General features: G+C 49.3%; 1 protein-coding gene across 1 annotated transcript; it reads left to right on the forward strand.

The window, feature by feature from the left end:
• The first annotated feature begins 6,506 nt into the window (after positions 1 to 6,506).
• Positions 6,507 to 13,262, forward strand: Cd8a (CD8a molecule). Its single transcript, XM_041641856.1, has 6 exons — positions 6,507 to 6,615; positions 6,705 to 7,070; positions 7,571 to 7,675; positions 7,845 to 7,952; positions 8,740 to 8,770; positions 12,072 to 13,262. Exons 1-6 carry the CDS (start codon positions 6,570 to 6,572, stop codon positions 12,121 to 12,123), a joined length of 708 nt encoding a protein of 235 aa, XP_041497790.1. The 5' UTR covers positions 6,507 to 6,569; the 3' UTR covers positions 12,124 to 13,262.
• The last annotated feature ends 1,859 nt before the right edge of the window (positions 13,263 to 15,121 follow it).

The following is a 15,121-nucleotide window of genomic DNA, read 5'->3' on the forward strand; positions in this document are numbered from 1 at the left end:
TCCAGGATGTCTCTGCTGTCTGTGGCACAGAATCCTTATGAACACTGATGGCAGGGGTCTTTCCCACTGCTGCAATTCAGGCTGTAATTCAGGCTGCCATAGTTAAAATCATTTCACTCCCATGTTTTAAAAACACAGGACAAAGCTCACTCAAGGGTGCCTCAGTTCCTCTTCTACTGTGAGAAAACAGCATGACCAGAGCAACTTATAAAGGGAAGGAAAGATAGGGAGCACAACTCATAAAGGGAAGCCTTATTTGGGGATTAAAGTTCCAGAGGGATCGGACTCCATCACCATCATGGCGGGAAGCGTAGAGATGGGCAAGCAGACACGGTGCTGGAGCAGTACCTGAGAGCTCACATCCTCACCACAAAGGGGAAGTAGAGAAAATGACACACTGGAAAGCCCGCTCCCAGTGACACACCTTGTCCAACAAAACCACACCTCTTAAGCCTTCCCAAACAGTTCCACCAGCGGGTCAACAGATATTCAGCAAATGAACCCATGGGGTCATTCTCATTCAAACCCGGACAAGGCTACCATCTGTTCTGTCCTTCATATCTTTAGAAACAAAGGTCCAGCCATGGCGGTGGATGTCTATGATCCCAGCACTGGTGAGGCAGAGGCAAGCTGATCTCTGAAAGTCTGAGGCTAGCTTTGCTACATAGTGAGTGAGTTCCAGGCAAGCCAGGGCTACATAGTGAGAACTTGTACTTTAAAAAACAGAGCAAGATCAAAAACCCATTGCCATTGTTCTTGAGTTCTCAGTAGTCCTCATTGTCTGCTATGTTTAGCGAGTCCGGTTTTATCCCATGCTTTTTCAGACCCAGGCCAGCTGGCCTTGGTGAGTTCCCAATAGAACATCCCCATTGTCTCAGTGTGTGGGTGGGAGCCTAGGCAGTTTGGATGCTCACCTTACTAGACCTGGATAGAGGTGGGCAGTCCTTGGACTTCCCACAGGTCAGGGAACCCTGATTGCTCTTTGGGCTGATGAGGGAGGGGGACTTGATTGGGGGAGGGGGAGGGAAATGGGAGGCGGTGGCAGGGAAGAGACAGAAATCTTTAATAAATAAATTAATTAATTAAAAAAAAACAGAGCAAGAGACGGGTGGGCGGTGGTGGCACACGCCTTTAATCCCAGCACTCAGGAAGCACAGGCAGGCGGATCTCTGTGAGTTCGAGGCCAGCATGGCTCTACAAGAGCTAGGGCAGGTCCCAAAGCTACAGAGAAACCCTGTCTCAGAAAAAAAAAAAAAAACAGGACAAGACATTTGTGCGACAGAGTAGTCATTGTTCTTTGTGCCTCCCCTTTCTTCAAGCTATCCCATGTGCATATCACATGATGGGCGCAGGAGATCAGCTGCTATGATGGACAGGCCCAACCCCCGCTCTATGCACACCTGGGCTAAGCGAGCAAGCGTCTTAGAACTATGCAGTCACATCAGCTCTGCTGCCTGCTCCAGGGCGGATGTCGCTGTGGTTAACATTGAGACATCGGCTTCTGTGAAAAAATATTATTGGGGTCACAGAAGCTCTTTGGTGGGTTTGACATGTTGCTTTGGCATTCCCCTCACCTTCCATGGTGCTCTGTGCCAAGGGGGACGGCACCCTCATGTCTGACAGTTTCTTAGCTGCGAGACTTGAAGACCCCTAAGCCGGCCATAGCTCACGTCTGCGAGATTGAAATGGAACGATTTTCACCCCAACTCTCTCCATCATCCTACTTGGGGACCTCGTTCTGAAGATGCACATGACTGGAGGTTAACTGTGGCCCTCATTTGAAAATACTTTAGCATCTTTCATTTTCTTCTCACTGTACCCTTTGGCCAGCAGGGTCCTGCGAACAAGTTTCTGCAGAAGGAGCAGGACCAAGTAAAAAAGGAGCCTGTCATCTAAAACAAGCTTTGTTGTATGGGTGGCCTAAGCCTATGCGCTTCCTTGCTGTCTTCATTCATGTAAGTTCAGAGAAGTGCTGTGTCTGCCCAGACACACACACACACCCTATGCACACAAATATCTATACACACTATATACACATATACACTATATGTGCATATACACACATGCATATAAACTATACACATATACACACACTATACATACATACACACTCTTGAAGACACAGACATGCACATACACTTGTTGGTCATTACCAAGGCTTTTCCTTCTCTAATGCCCTCGTCTTCTATTTGAAGGCATTCTGTGAGGCACCAGTAAGATAGCTACCAGGGTAAAGGTGCTTGTTGCCAAGTCCGGCAACCTGAGTTCAGTCCCTGAAACCCACATAGTAGAAGGAGAAAACTGACCCCCATAGTTGTCTTCTGACCTATAGTGCTGAGGCACGTTAGGGTACACACAAACACACACACAAAATAAATAAATAAATAATAAATAAATAAATAAAATAAGTAAATAGACGTATTCTTTTTGTTGTAGGCCAGGCTGGCCTCGAACTCATGGAGATCTGTCTGTCTCTACCTCCCGAATGCTGAGATTTAATGTGTGTGCCACCACTAACTACCCTAAACATATTTTTTAATGGAAAGTGTTGTGTAAACTTTATAATTTCAGTGAGACAGTGTTACAGGAATATTACATCTCTGTATACAACAGCCTTGATGGTGAAGTAATTACATGAAACAGGTAACTGCCTAAATGCCTACTAATAGAACTAAATTTTGAGACAGCCATGTGGAATGCATCCGGGTAGAAGAATGAAGGAGGTCTGCATTAGTAGTGTGAAAAGTTTTTTCTTCTATTCTCAAGAAAATTGAAAATATATATTAAATTCGTACTTGACTTGAAACGGTAAACCCCTGTGCACAGGCAGCATCTAAGAGACACAGCCACTGCAGCGGTTTTGACTGCAGGACTGAGGGCAGTGGGGAGAGATGAGATGGAGGCTTCTCTGTGTGCACTCCCGGATTGCCCGACATTTTACAACTGATGGTTGTTTATACCTTGGCGTGTGTGCATGTGTGCCTGTGGGGGGTGCACAGGTACAGGTGTGTTCAGGAGTGGGGAGGTATGGGGTTCCAGGGGCACAGGTACAAGTGTGTTCATGAGTGGGGAGGTATGGGGTTCCAGGGGCACAGGTACAGGTGTGTTCAGGAGTGGGGAGGTATGGGGTTCCAGGGGCACAGGTACAAGTGTGTTCGGGAGTGGGGAGGTATGGGGTTCCAGGGGCACAGGTACAGGTGTGTTCGGGAGTGGGGAGGTATGGGGTTCCAGGGGCACAGGTACAGGTGTGTTCGGGAGTGGGGAGGTATGGGGTTCCAGGGGCACAGGTACAAGTGTGTTCGGGAGTGGGGAGGTATGGGGTTCCAGGGGCACAGGTACAAGTGTGTTCGGGAGTGGGGAGGTATGGGGTTCCAGGGGCACAGGTACAGGTGTGTTCAGGAGTGGGGAGGTATGGGGTTCCAGGGGCACAGGTACAGGTGTGTTCAGGAGTGGGGAGGTATGGGGTTCCAGGGGCACAGGTACAAGTGTGTTCGGGAGTGGGGAGGTATGGGGTTCCAGGGGCACAGGTACAAGTGTGTTCAGGAGTGGGGAGGTATGGGGTTCCAGGGGCACAGGTACAGGTGTGTTCAGGAGTGGGGAGGTATGGGGTTCTAGGGGCACAGGTACAGGTGTGTTCAGGAGTGGGGAGGCCTGAAGTTGGTATCTTTCATTGCTCTCCGCTTTTTATTTATTTTGTTTTGTGTTTTTTGTCTGTGTCACAGTCCTAACAGTCCCGGAACTAGCTCTTGTAGACCAGGCTGGCCTCGAACTCATGGAGATCCGCCTGCCTCTGCCTCCTGAGTGTTGGGATTAAAGGCATGCGCCACCATTGCCCAGTGCTCTCCACTTTATATACTGAGCCATAGTCTCTCAGTTGAACCCAGAGCTCACTGATAGAACTAGTCTTGCTGGTCAGCTTGCTTAACGAATCCCGTCTTTCCCTCCTAGCAACGGAATCACATGGATGCTGGGGATCCCAGCTCGGGAGCTCAGGCTTGCACAGCACATATGCTACCCGCAGAGCCATCTCCCCAACCCCCTTGTCTTGTGTAGTAGCCCACAAGTGACTCGGTTTCCATCTGGAGTCCATTCTGGCTTAGGAGCCATTTGAGTTCAAGCTTGCCTGCTCTGCTTGCTCCAATACCCTTGAAGGCTGTGAGAAAGGTCTGTTTAAAGTGATGGGAAAGAGCATTTTGCCCATGAGAAAAGAACACATCATCTAGTCGAAAGAAAGCTGCTGGTGCCAAACCTTGGGGCACATCGAGACAGAAGGAGCTGCTTGCTCAACGGCAGGAATGGTCTTGGGGTTAGACTGTGCTGTGCTTTCTTCTGTTTTGTATAGAAGCTGGCTCTGAAATAAACTCAGGGCTGTGCAGAGTAAGCTGGCAGTCCCCTGAATCTATCCTGTGTTTCCTGTAACAACTTCTTTCAATCTGACATTTCCTTAATCCTCGTGCCCCTACCCAGATACCCCAGCTGATTTTGTTGGAGCAGGCGCCGATATCCTTGTAATTTATAAAGTCACTTCAGAGCCGATGTGAAGTTTGAGTAGGTACTGTGGTTGCCATGGGGGCCTGGTGACCTGAACTCGATCCCCCAGAAACTATGTACAAGTGGAAGGAGAGAATGAACTCCACAAACTTGTCTTGATTTCCACATTCATGCTGTGGCATGTATGCCCCCCCCCTCATCCCACACAATAATAAAAAAATACATAAAATTATACTTTAAAAACTCTAAAACATAAAACGTTCAGTTTAGAGTAAGCATTTAGATGTTCTAAGAGTATGGAGCATTGAAACCAAAGCTGTTTTGAAAATCTCATCTGTGTATGTCAGCCATATTGAGCTTGGTGGCTCAGGCCTGTAATCCTAGCACCCTGGAGACTGAAGCAATCAGATTACCATGAACCCAGCACCTGCTTGGACTGCGTAGTAAGTTCCAGGCCAGCCCAGGCTACAGGGTTGAGATCTTGTCTTCAAACAAAAACAACAGAAAAGCAAACCACTTTGGGGGAGTGCAGTTCAGTAAACACGTTAGGATATGACATCACACACACGCACACACACGTGTTCCTGTAAGCTGGACACGGCGGCTCAAGCCTGTAACGCCAGTACTCTGGAAGCCATAGCAAACAGATTGCCACTGGGCAGAACTCGGCGTGTGGCAGAGAATGCCAGGCGACTTGCCTCAAACTATAATCAAACCTTAGTGTGAGAAGCACACCCTGTTTGGAAAAACACCCCTAAGTGGAAACCCCGGAAAACTGAGAGGAAGGCACATCAGTGGGGCCTGCAGCTTTCAGGACAGCAGTGGGCAAGAAAGAATGAGTTCCATGTGCTCCAGGGACAGAAAAGAGTAAGTACCTGCACCCACGATTCATCCAACACACATACGCACGCGCGCACGCACACACACACACATGCGCGCACGCGCGCACGCACACATGCACGCACGTACACATGCGCGCACGCACGCACGCACACACACGCACGCATGCTCACTCCCTCGCTTGCCTTTGAGTAGAGCAGGAGAGAAATGAGGTCCAAGGCAGACTGCACAGTCCTGGCATTTGTCAGGCAGAGAGCAGCAAGGGCTTGGAAACAAACAGGATTATGTGCACAGTGAAGGAAACATCTGTCTGCCTGTGAGGCTGTGGTCGCACAAGGGACAGAAGCGTCGGTGGCACCAACACCTACCCAAGGGCTAATCCCCAACCAAGTCAGGGAGCTGTTTTCATCCAGCTCTGCAGGTCGTGGGGAGACATTGCCAGGTTCCCTGGACAAGAATGATGGTCACAGTATGTGGTTGGATCATCCAGTTAGAGGGAGTTTGGTGTGGAGGCTGTTGCCATGGCTCTAAGAAGGGAGGAAACTTTGCTGAGTTTCCGCCCTGGGTCGGAGGCCAGGGAAGGATTTTGTCAGGAGCCGAGTGCCCCCCTTGGAATTCTCCTTGGTGGAAGGCACAAGGCCTTCTGGTTAATATCCGATCTGCTGGGATCATTGTGAGTCTGATCTTTTCTCCTTCCATCTTAATCTCCTGTCCTCACTGTAGGGGGAGGGAGAAGCACAGAGCAGCCTAAGGGGCTCTGTTGAGAGCAAAGGAAGTGGGAGAGCAGGAGGATCTAGAGTTCAAGGCCAGCCTTTGCCACAAAGGGACTTGAGGCCAGTTTAGGCTACCCGAGACACTGTCTAAAAGAAAAAGAAAAAAGAGTTGGCGCTCCTGTCCTTGCTTTCCTGTCACTCTATTTTATTAGTTTAAGATTTGGTCTTGCTCCTTCCTCTTTTCAAGCTCGCTCTCCTCCCCAGCCTCTGTTCTCAGCTGCCCCCAGCTACTCTGCAAGGCTCTATTCTCTGAGCTCCCTCGCCCCTGGAAGGTGATAACCGCGAAAAGGAGGGGAACAGTCTTTTCAGTGGGGGCTTCAGATGACGTCATATCCTCAAAGGCGAAATCAGCTCAGTCGGCAGCCAGCTAGCTAAGAGACCAGTTTCTTCACCCACCACGCCCCCTGTTCCTGAGCCCCTCCCCTAGCGCCCTAGCTTGACCTAAGCTGCTGGTGGGAGCACACCATGGCCTCGCTGGTGACCTGCTTTCTGTCGCTGACCCTGCTGCTTGGTGAGTTGATGATCCGGGGAAGGGCAGGGGCTGAAGTATGTCGAGGGTGTGGGGACTCCAGGCTCATTCTCCTTACCTGGCACTCGCAGACCTTGTCGCTGAGCTCCAAGGTTCGGAACAGTTACAAATATCGTATGCGGCGAAGACAACCCCCGAACTTGGCAAGGAGTTGAAGCTGAAGTGCAAGGTGCTGTTGTCCACTTCGCAAGGATGCTCTTGGCTCTTCCAGAAGGACGGCTCCGGAGTTAAACCCACCTTCATCCTCTATCGCTCTACGGCCCGGATCAAAGTGAATGACAAACTGGATGAAAACCAGTTCTCTGGGGACAAAAATGACCAAGAGTACACCCTTACCCTGAAGAAGTTCGGCGAGGAAAACCAGGGCTACTATTTCTGCTCTGTGACAGGCAACTCGGTGGTGTACTTCAGTCCTCTCCTGCCGGTCTTCCTGCCAGGTCTGCGCACGGGGGTCCCTTCCCCTGAATGTTAGGGGGCACATCTGGACATTTTCACACACGGATGTCCTCTTAAATCTCCTGGGGCTCTTTGGGGGCTACTTTTACACCATCCCCATTTCACAGACCGGAAATCTGAGGCTGAGGTGCCAGGTGGGATTGGAGGTGCCCCGGATCTGGGATGGAGTTTGAATGTGTGTATTGCCCTGTCCGTGTTGTCTCAGGGTGTAGAGCCGGGTATTGACTCAAGCTTTGCATTGGTGGAGGGCCACAGCTGCTGAGCTGCAGGACCTGGTCCAGGAGCACTAGGCCCAAAGTCACACTTGTCTCCACGTGTGCAAGCCGCAGAGTGGCCCAGCACTTGTCCAGGGGTCCCTTCTTCCTCTCTAAAAATGCCAGGAGGAGGCACTTTCTTGGGTAAAAGCTAAGCGGGAGGAGGTTGGGGCAGTGGTGCATCAACCACACCTGCCTGACCCACAGGCATCCTGTTGCTCCTGCAGGGAAACCCACCACGCCAGTGCCGCGACCACGCACACCAGTGCCCACTGTCGGTACATCCCGTTCCCCACGACCAGAAACTTGCCGGCCCAGGGCGGGTGCCTCAGGTTAGGAGCGCTCATGGTCCGCGACTGGAGTGGGCAGACAACCTGGGAGGCTACTTGCCAAGGAAAGCCCTGATCCTGGAGGGACACCTGGTCGGGGAGAGGTGCTGGGGTTGGGGCCTCGGGACTGTTCCAGAGGGTTTTTAAATGCCATTCACTGGGATCTTGACAGTGGAGAAGGGATTGAACTTCGACTGTAATATCTTCATCTGGGCACCCTTAGCCGGAGTCTGCGGGGTGCTTCTGCTGTCCCTGGTCATCACTCTCATCTGCTGCCACAGTAAGTCCTGGGGAGTCCCCGCGGGGAGGAATCTGGCCCACTCATGTGCTTGTGGGAGATAAAGTTCAGGTTTTGGGGGTGGCAGCTGCTGCCCTGTAGGACCTGTGCAGCTATCCTGAAGGCAGCCTCACTCCCATCCCCGCTCCTTGTGTCCTCTGGGAGTTTTTCGAAACATAACACTTACTTCAGGACCGCCAGAAGCAACTAAACCATCAGTTAGTACAGCCAGGATAGAGTAAACCCACCAGGGAAGGGGGCCAATGTGCCCCTGAGACCTGGCCCCAAGAAAGCTGGATCAAAACCATGGCTGACTTGCGATTTGTCTTTGATCCCACCCCACAAACCACCCACTCCTCTAAGTCCTGTCAGGTGACTGTGCCAACCAGGTCTACAGATTCCCAGACTCACACGTGTCTGCACCACACAGTGTGTTGTCGTGTCCTGTCTTCCCCTCTGCCGCCCCCCCCCCCACTGGAGACAGGGTTTCATGTTGTCTAGGCTAGCCTAAAACTAGTTATGCAGTCTAGGCTAACCCCAAACTTCTGGTCTGATCCTTCTGCCTCCTTCCATTTGGGAGTGTTGGAACTACAGGCATAGTCAGCCAAACCAAGTTTAAAATATTTTCATTTTTAACTAAGGCTTGAGGACAGGGTCGGCAAAGTAGCGTTCACTCGGACTGTAAAGAGTTACAATCCTCAAAAGACTGGAGGAAAGAACGCTATTGAACCGTACCTGGGGACTGCAAGAGGCATTCACCCTTTCCCTCCTCCTTTTCTTCCCCGTCTAGGGAACCGAAGGCGCGTGTGCAAATGTCCCAGGTGAGTAGTCTCTGAACTTGGGCTTGCTCACCCTGGGCAGCCACGGTCCCAGTGGTCCTGGCTGCCCAGTGGCAGGTGGCTCGGGAATATTTCCCAGAAAGAGGTCATGGCAGTGAAGTCCTGGTGGCAGGGGACCAGGACTCAACCAGTCCCAGAAAAAGGAGAAGCAGATGGCTGGTAAGGTATTAGAATTTATGTGAGAAAAGGAAGGACCACAAAGGGCTTCAGGCTTCATGAGAGAGCAGTGTGGCTTTCCAGAAGCCCTGTTCAGTTAGCTCACACCCTTTACCACCATCATAAAAAAAAAAAAATCTTCTTCTCAACGTAGCTCCCAGAGTACATGTGGTCTTTCTCTTGTTCTAGAAGATTCCATATGGGTGTTTTGGAGGTATATTAAGATACCCCTCTACTTCCCCTCTTGATTGGTCAATGTTTTTAAGGAGAAAGTCAAGTTTTATTATTAAAATGTAATAAACAACACCCCTAGTTCCTAATTTCCCCATAAGAGCACAGGGCCTTCAGTTCCTGAGGACCTAGGGGATAAAAGGACCAGAAGCAAAGGCAGTTAGCTCTCTGGTGGCTTAAATATCTGCCCCACCCAATTGCAGCTCAACTGTTCTGAAATGATCAGAGTGACATTTAAGAGAGGTCCCAGTTTCCACTCTATCTGATCTTATGTGAGGACAGTTCTTGCCCCCCAGGAGTGGTATGTAACAGCCCCTGCCTCCTAGGGGTGGCATCTAACTGCTCTTGCACCCCAGGGGTGGCATCATCTAGCAAATGTCCCCAGCTTGGCACTGGGGCAAAGGGGTTCCACTTAGAATTTCTCTGAAGCTACACAGCAGCCGCAGCCTTGTCTTGTAGATATCATCACCCCCAACTTTCAAACCACAGCTGCAAGATAAGGAAACCCATCTGAAGGGGCAGAGATGGGATCGCAGTCAGATTATCAAAACCAGACCTCCTAAAACAAGCCTGCAGTATGCCGGTTGCCTGGTTCATGCAGTCAGCCTTGCATGCCCCATGTCCATGGGTCCCACGTTATCAGAAGGCATGCCCATCATGAATACCATTTTGGTCATTCTTCCCTAAACTAGAAACTATTTTACAGTTTTAGGTGTTACAGCCCATCTAGAGATGATCTGTGTAGCAGGGGAATGTGTATAGGTTATATGCCATTTTTATATGCAAAGATTTGGCTTTCCAAGGTGGATACCCCAAGCAGGGATCCTATCAAATTCCTCCCTGGATAGCAAGGACAACTCTATGTTTTGTTTTTCTTTTCATTTCAGGTTTTACAAAAATCTTTAGTTATTTTGCCCTCCATTTATTTTATTTTTTTAAGAGAAAACAAATTACTTTTTTTCATTTTACATACCAACCCAAGTTCCCACTCCCTCCCCTCCTCCCATTCCCTACACATCCCCCTGACCCCCCATCCACTCCTCAGAGAGGAAAAGGCACTTTGCTTTGGAGAAGGTCCAAGGCCCTTCCTACTATATCTAGGCTGAGCAAGGTATCCATCCAAAGAGAATAGGTTCCTAAAAAGCCAGTACAAGCAGTAGGGATAAATCCTGGTGCCACTGCCAGTCGTCTCTCAGTCTGCCCCAGCCATGCAACTGTCACCCACATTCAGAGGGTCTAGCTTGGTCCTATGCTGGTTCCTTCCCTGTCTGGCTGGAGTTGGTGAGCTCCCATTAGCTCAGGTAGACTGTTTCAGTGGGTGAACCCATCATGGTCTTCACGTCTTTGCTCATATTCTCGCTCCCCCCACTCTTCAACTGAACTTTGGGAGCCCAACCCAGTGCTCCAATGCGGGTCTCGGCCCATTTCCATAAGTTGTTGGATGAAGGTTCCATAGTGACATTTAAGATATTCATCAATCTGACGACAGGGCAAGGCCAGTTAGGTACGTCCTCCATTCTCTAGAGAAGGAAACTTAGGTTTAGGACATTTAGTGATTTGTCTCAGGCCACATTGCTAACATTAGGCTTGCAACTTGCATCTAAAACTGTTTGCCTTCCCCGGTCAGCGAGCTGACTGAGGCTGAGTGCAAAGGGCAACCCACTGTGCACACTCCCTTTCACCCACTGTGCACACTCCCTTTCAGCAGAGGAAAGTATTTACATTTTCTCCGGGCAATGATGGCGCGCGTCTTTAATCCCAGTACTCGGGAGGCAGAGGCAGGCAGATCTCTATCAGTTCAAGACCAGCCTGGTCTTCAAGAGCTAGTTCCAGGACAGGCTCCAAAGCTACAGAGAAACCCTGTCTCAAAAAAAAAAAAAAAAAATAACAAAAAAAGTATTTACATTTTCATATCCAGGTTTGCATTTTGCAGTCTTTGTATCTCCCTGTTGGAATCTGTGTTCAGCAGCTTAGCCATCACTTTAAGCAAAGGCGATGTGGTAGTATCCAGTGTGACTGTGTTGCAGGTGGTATGCCGACCACACACAGATGAAAGCCTGTGAAGGGTTTTCCTTATTTTCACAATACGTAGTGTACTTGGTTGCTTCTGCAAGAGGTCACTTATGTTTGTTTCCCTTTTTGAAATGTGAAACAGAAAAGCCTGCGCTTGTCCTAAAACCTGGCGCTCTACAAATTAGCCCCCAAGGAATTCACACATCTGAGTAGCAACTGAAAGGCAGACAGGGTTGGGAGGAGCCACTCGGGTCTCTCATCTTGCACTGAACAAGCACCCACTTTCAGTGTGACATCAAGTTCAGGGACTTTGAGCTTCTCTGCTCCACTGAGGGATGGTGCCTTAACCCTTCTGGAGCCTCAAGTCTGGCCTGTAGGGATAAGAATCAGGTCACCTGGTGACTTAAAACAATTAGCCTCAATATGTCTCCTTCCTGGGACTCCAGAAGGCTTTAGGAAGCCTAACTGAGCTCAGATCCTGCTTCAGCAGATAGCTGTGTGACCTGAGGCAGGTTCTCTAACCTCTCCTGAGCAATGCATACCCCTACACGGGTGTCACAAGGGCTAAAGGAAAGGGTAGCTGAGGTCATTCACCCATTCCTGCTGGCACCCTAGGGACAAGCTCTCAGAGCCATTAAAAACTGAGGGCAGTGTGTGCTGTTACTACATTAAAGAGGTTCTTCTTTTGTTTGTTTGAGACAGGGTTTCTCTGTGTAGCCCTAGCTGTCCTGGAACTTGCTCTGTAGACCAGGTTGCCTTCAAACTCAGAGATCCACCTGCCTCTGCCTCTGAAGTGCTGGGATTAAAGAAGTGTGCCACCCCAGCCAGGCTCATTAAAGAGATTCTTGCTACAATGATGGTCAATCTCCTGCCTCTCTTTCAGGCCTCTGGTCAGACAAGCAGGCAAGCCCACCCCTTCAGAAAAATTCGTGTAAGATGGCGCCAGGAAGCCACAACCGTTACATGATTTCAGAGCCCTCTTCATTCACGAGACCAAGCCCTCCTTCTTCAGCATTTCCCACATTCCTATGTATTGTTCTCTGGATTATTTTAGTGGGGGTGGGGTGGGAGCCATTTCTTTTCTTTATGCATTCATTTTGGCACAAAACAGGACCACACAATGTCTACAGGACCACAAGGGTGGCAGCTCTGTTGCTGCATGCACTGAATGGGGTAAAGAGCAGTGACACCAGAGTTAGCTGAATTCTCGGGGTTAAGGGACAATCGGCACCCACTTGCTCATCTACATTCCTTGTCTACCCATCACACAGAAGAGGCTAAAGGTCAGAGATGGGGTCAGCCGGGTCTGTAGGTCAGGAGAGAACCCAAGCTGGAGGAACCTTTACCGACTGGCTCAGGGAACTTGCTTCCGTACCTTGAGCTCTTCTTGCTGGGCTATGCCTGTGTAGTGTGCAGGCTGTGTGTGGCGTGGTTCTGCCTCAAACCACAAGGGAGTGAGCAGTGTCACCTGTGATCTGCTCAGTGCTGGCCATGAGCACAGATGTCACACAGCAAAGACAGGAGAACTGCCTTTATGCCCCTGAACATCAGAGCTCCTGGCAAGGGACAGTGAGACAGGCAGTCCTAACTCCTACAAGTCTAGGGGTAGAGTCAGTCCTAGACAACAGCTCCCTCTGTTGCTATGAGAAGAAAAAAAAAGAGCACTGCTGTGAAATCCTGGGGAATTAAGATTCTTTCTGCCCCTGCACTGCAGAGGGTGAGGTTTTACAGATATCTGAGCAGCTGTCAACATTTCTAAACATCTGGACTGGGATGTGCTCGTGGGGTCACAAGTATGTTTATACTTTATAAACACAGAATCCTTGGAGAGCATACCTTAGCAGCCCTGGGATGTGCAGGTGAGGCAGGGTAGGCTTGTGGGAAGAGGCTAGCTGTCAAGACTGCTCTCCCAGTGTGAATTTCCTCTCACAGTATCATAGAAGCAACAGAGGCTATGGAATAAAAAAAAAAACCTGACGGAACTAAGAGTCACCCGTGATCTGATTCTTTCCCATGCATATATATGTAAGAAAGACACCTTGGGCTTTAAAAAGGGATTATAACATATTTTTGAAGTGGCTTTAGTAAATAAACATATCATTTAATGGTTAAATGGTATCTCATATTTTGGTTGTGCTCCATTTACTATTTAGCTTATTGCTTCTAACTTCCTCCTATTTTTACACTACTAAACTTTGCACACATCTTTGCAGTGTGTTTACTGTTTTTGCTGTTCAAGAAAGGGTGTCATGTACACGCTAGATTCGAAGTCCCTACATAGTTGAAGATGATCTCAAATTTCTGTCATCACGTCCCCAGTGCTGGGATTCTAGGTGTGTGCCGTCACGCCGTTTATGTGCTGCTGAGGCTATGTACCACACACACATCCTACCAACTGAGCTACAACCCTCAGCCCGGGCATGCCTTTAGGGTATATACCTGAAAGCAAAATTATCAAGTCAGTGTCCTCCTTCACTCTGTACCATTATCACATCAGTCAAAATGATCAACTTCTCTGTTGCCTTTTTATTTTCTCTTGGTGACAGATGAGATGACAATTCTCCTACCATCAGGCAAAATCTTCACTTTTTTGCTGAGATAAAATATACATACTGGGGTCGGGGGGGGCATACAAGTCCTGAGTGTTCGTCACAGAGTAAGAACACCCCCATGCCCAGAAGTGGCACCAGCCACTACACAAACCTGTCTTCTCCTCCCAGGCCCCCTGGTAGGGGCTGAACCTAGTCTCACACAGTGACTACATGTTCTACCACTGAACCATGTTGTTCAGGTTAGCCCCAAACCAACCAACCTATTTTGGTACCTCCCCCCGCCCCGCTGTGTGCATGTGTGTGCATGCACTGTGTCGTTGTGTTGGTCAGAGGACAACTTAAAGGATTTGGGGAGTTGACTCTCTCCTTCCACCACATGGGACCCATGGATTGAACTCAGGCTGTCCGGTGTGGCGGCAAGCGATCACTTGCTGAGCCATCTCACCCGTTGTGAAGTCAGTGTTCCTGACTTCGCTGCAGAGAATGTCAAGACAGGCTGGTATAAAGCACAGTTAGTGTTTATTTGGAAGCGATTTTAACATAGATATAAGCTTGAAGGGTTAGCAGAAAAGATGTGTGCTTAGAGAAAGGAAATGCACACTTAGTATGGGCGTGGGCTTTTCCGGACTCACACTTGTCTCAGAAGCTCTATTAGAATTCTGGAGACTCGCTGGGCGATGGTGGCGCACGCCTTTAATCCCAGGCAGAGGCAGGCGGATCTCTGTGAGTTCGAGGCCAGCCTGGTCTACAAGAGCTAGTTCCAGGACAGGAACCAAAAGCTACGGAGAAACCCTGTCTCGAAAAATCAAAAAAAAAAAAAAAAATTCTGGAGACTCAAAGGATTTTTAAGGAATGTCTTTTTATTTTTCAATAAATAAAATGTGCGCGCATGTACGTGTGCGCCGTCCCTGTATATTTTCTCTTCAGTTTTCGGCTTAGATGCTCTGTGGTTTGGATGAAAAGTGGTCCCACAGGCTCACAGGGAGAAGTACTACTGGGCGGTGTGGCTGCATTGGAGTAGGCGCAGCCCTGTGGAGGAAGTGGGGTTGGGGGGCGGAGGGTGTGCTTTGAAGTCTCAGAAGCTCAAGCCAGGCCTAGTGAGTCTCAATTTCTATTAATCCACATTCTGTCACGTGGCTCTTTACCTCTCCTCCATTCTATATATCCAACTCTCCATGTTTAGCTGGTGAAATCCACCTCTTCTTCGGAGAGTTCCAATCTCTGCCCGGAAGTACCACCTAACCTCTCCTGTCTAGCTATTTGGCCATTCAGCTCTTTATTAAACTAAGCAAGGTTAAACAGGGACACATCTTTACAGTTTGCTCAAATATCCCACAACACATCAGAGAAAGAAAATTTTTTCTCTAGCTGTTAAATTGCT

This window comes from Microtus oregoni, unplaced genomic scaffold (assembly GCF_018167655.1).
Source record: "Microtus oregoni isolate MIOR12 unplaced genomic scaffold, Mior012 000002F_ref0000024, whole genome shotgun sequence".
In the NCBI taxonomy this organism is placed as follows: Eukaryota; Metazoa; Chordata; class Mammalia; order Rodentia; family Cricetidae; genus Microtus; species Microtus oregoni.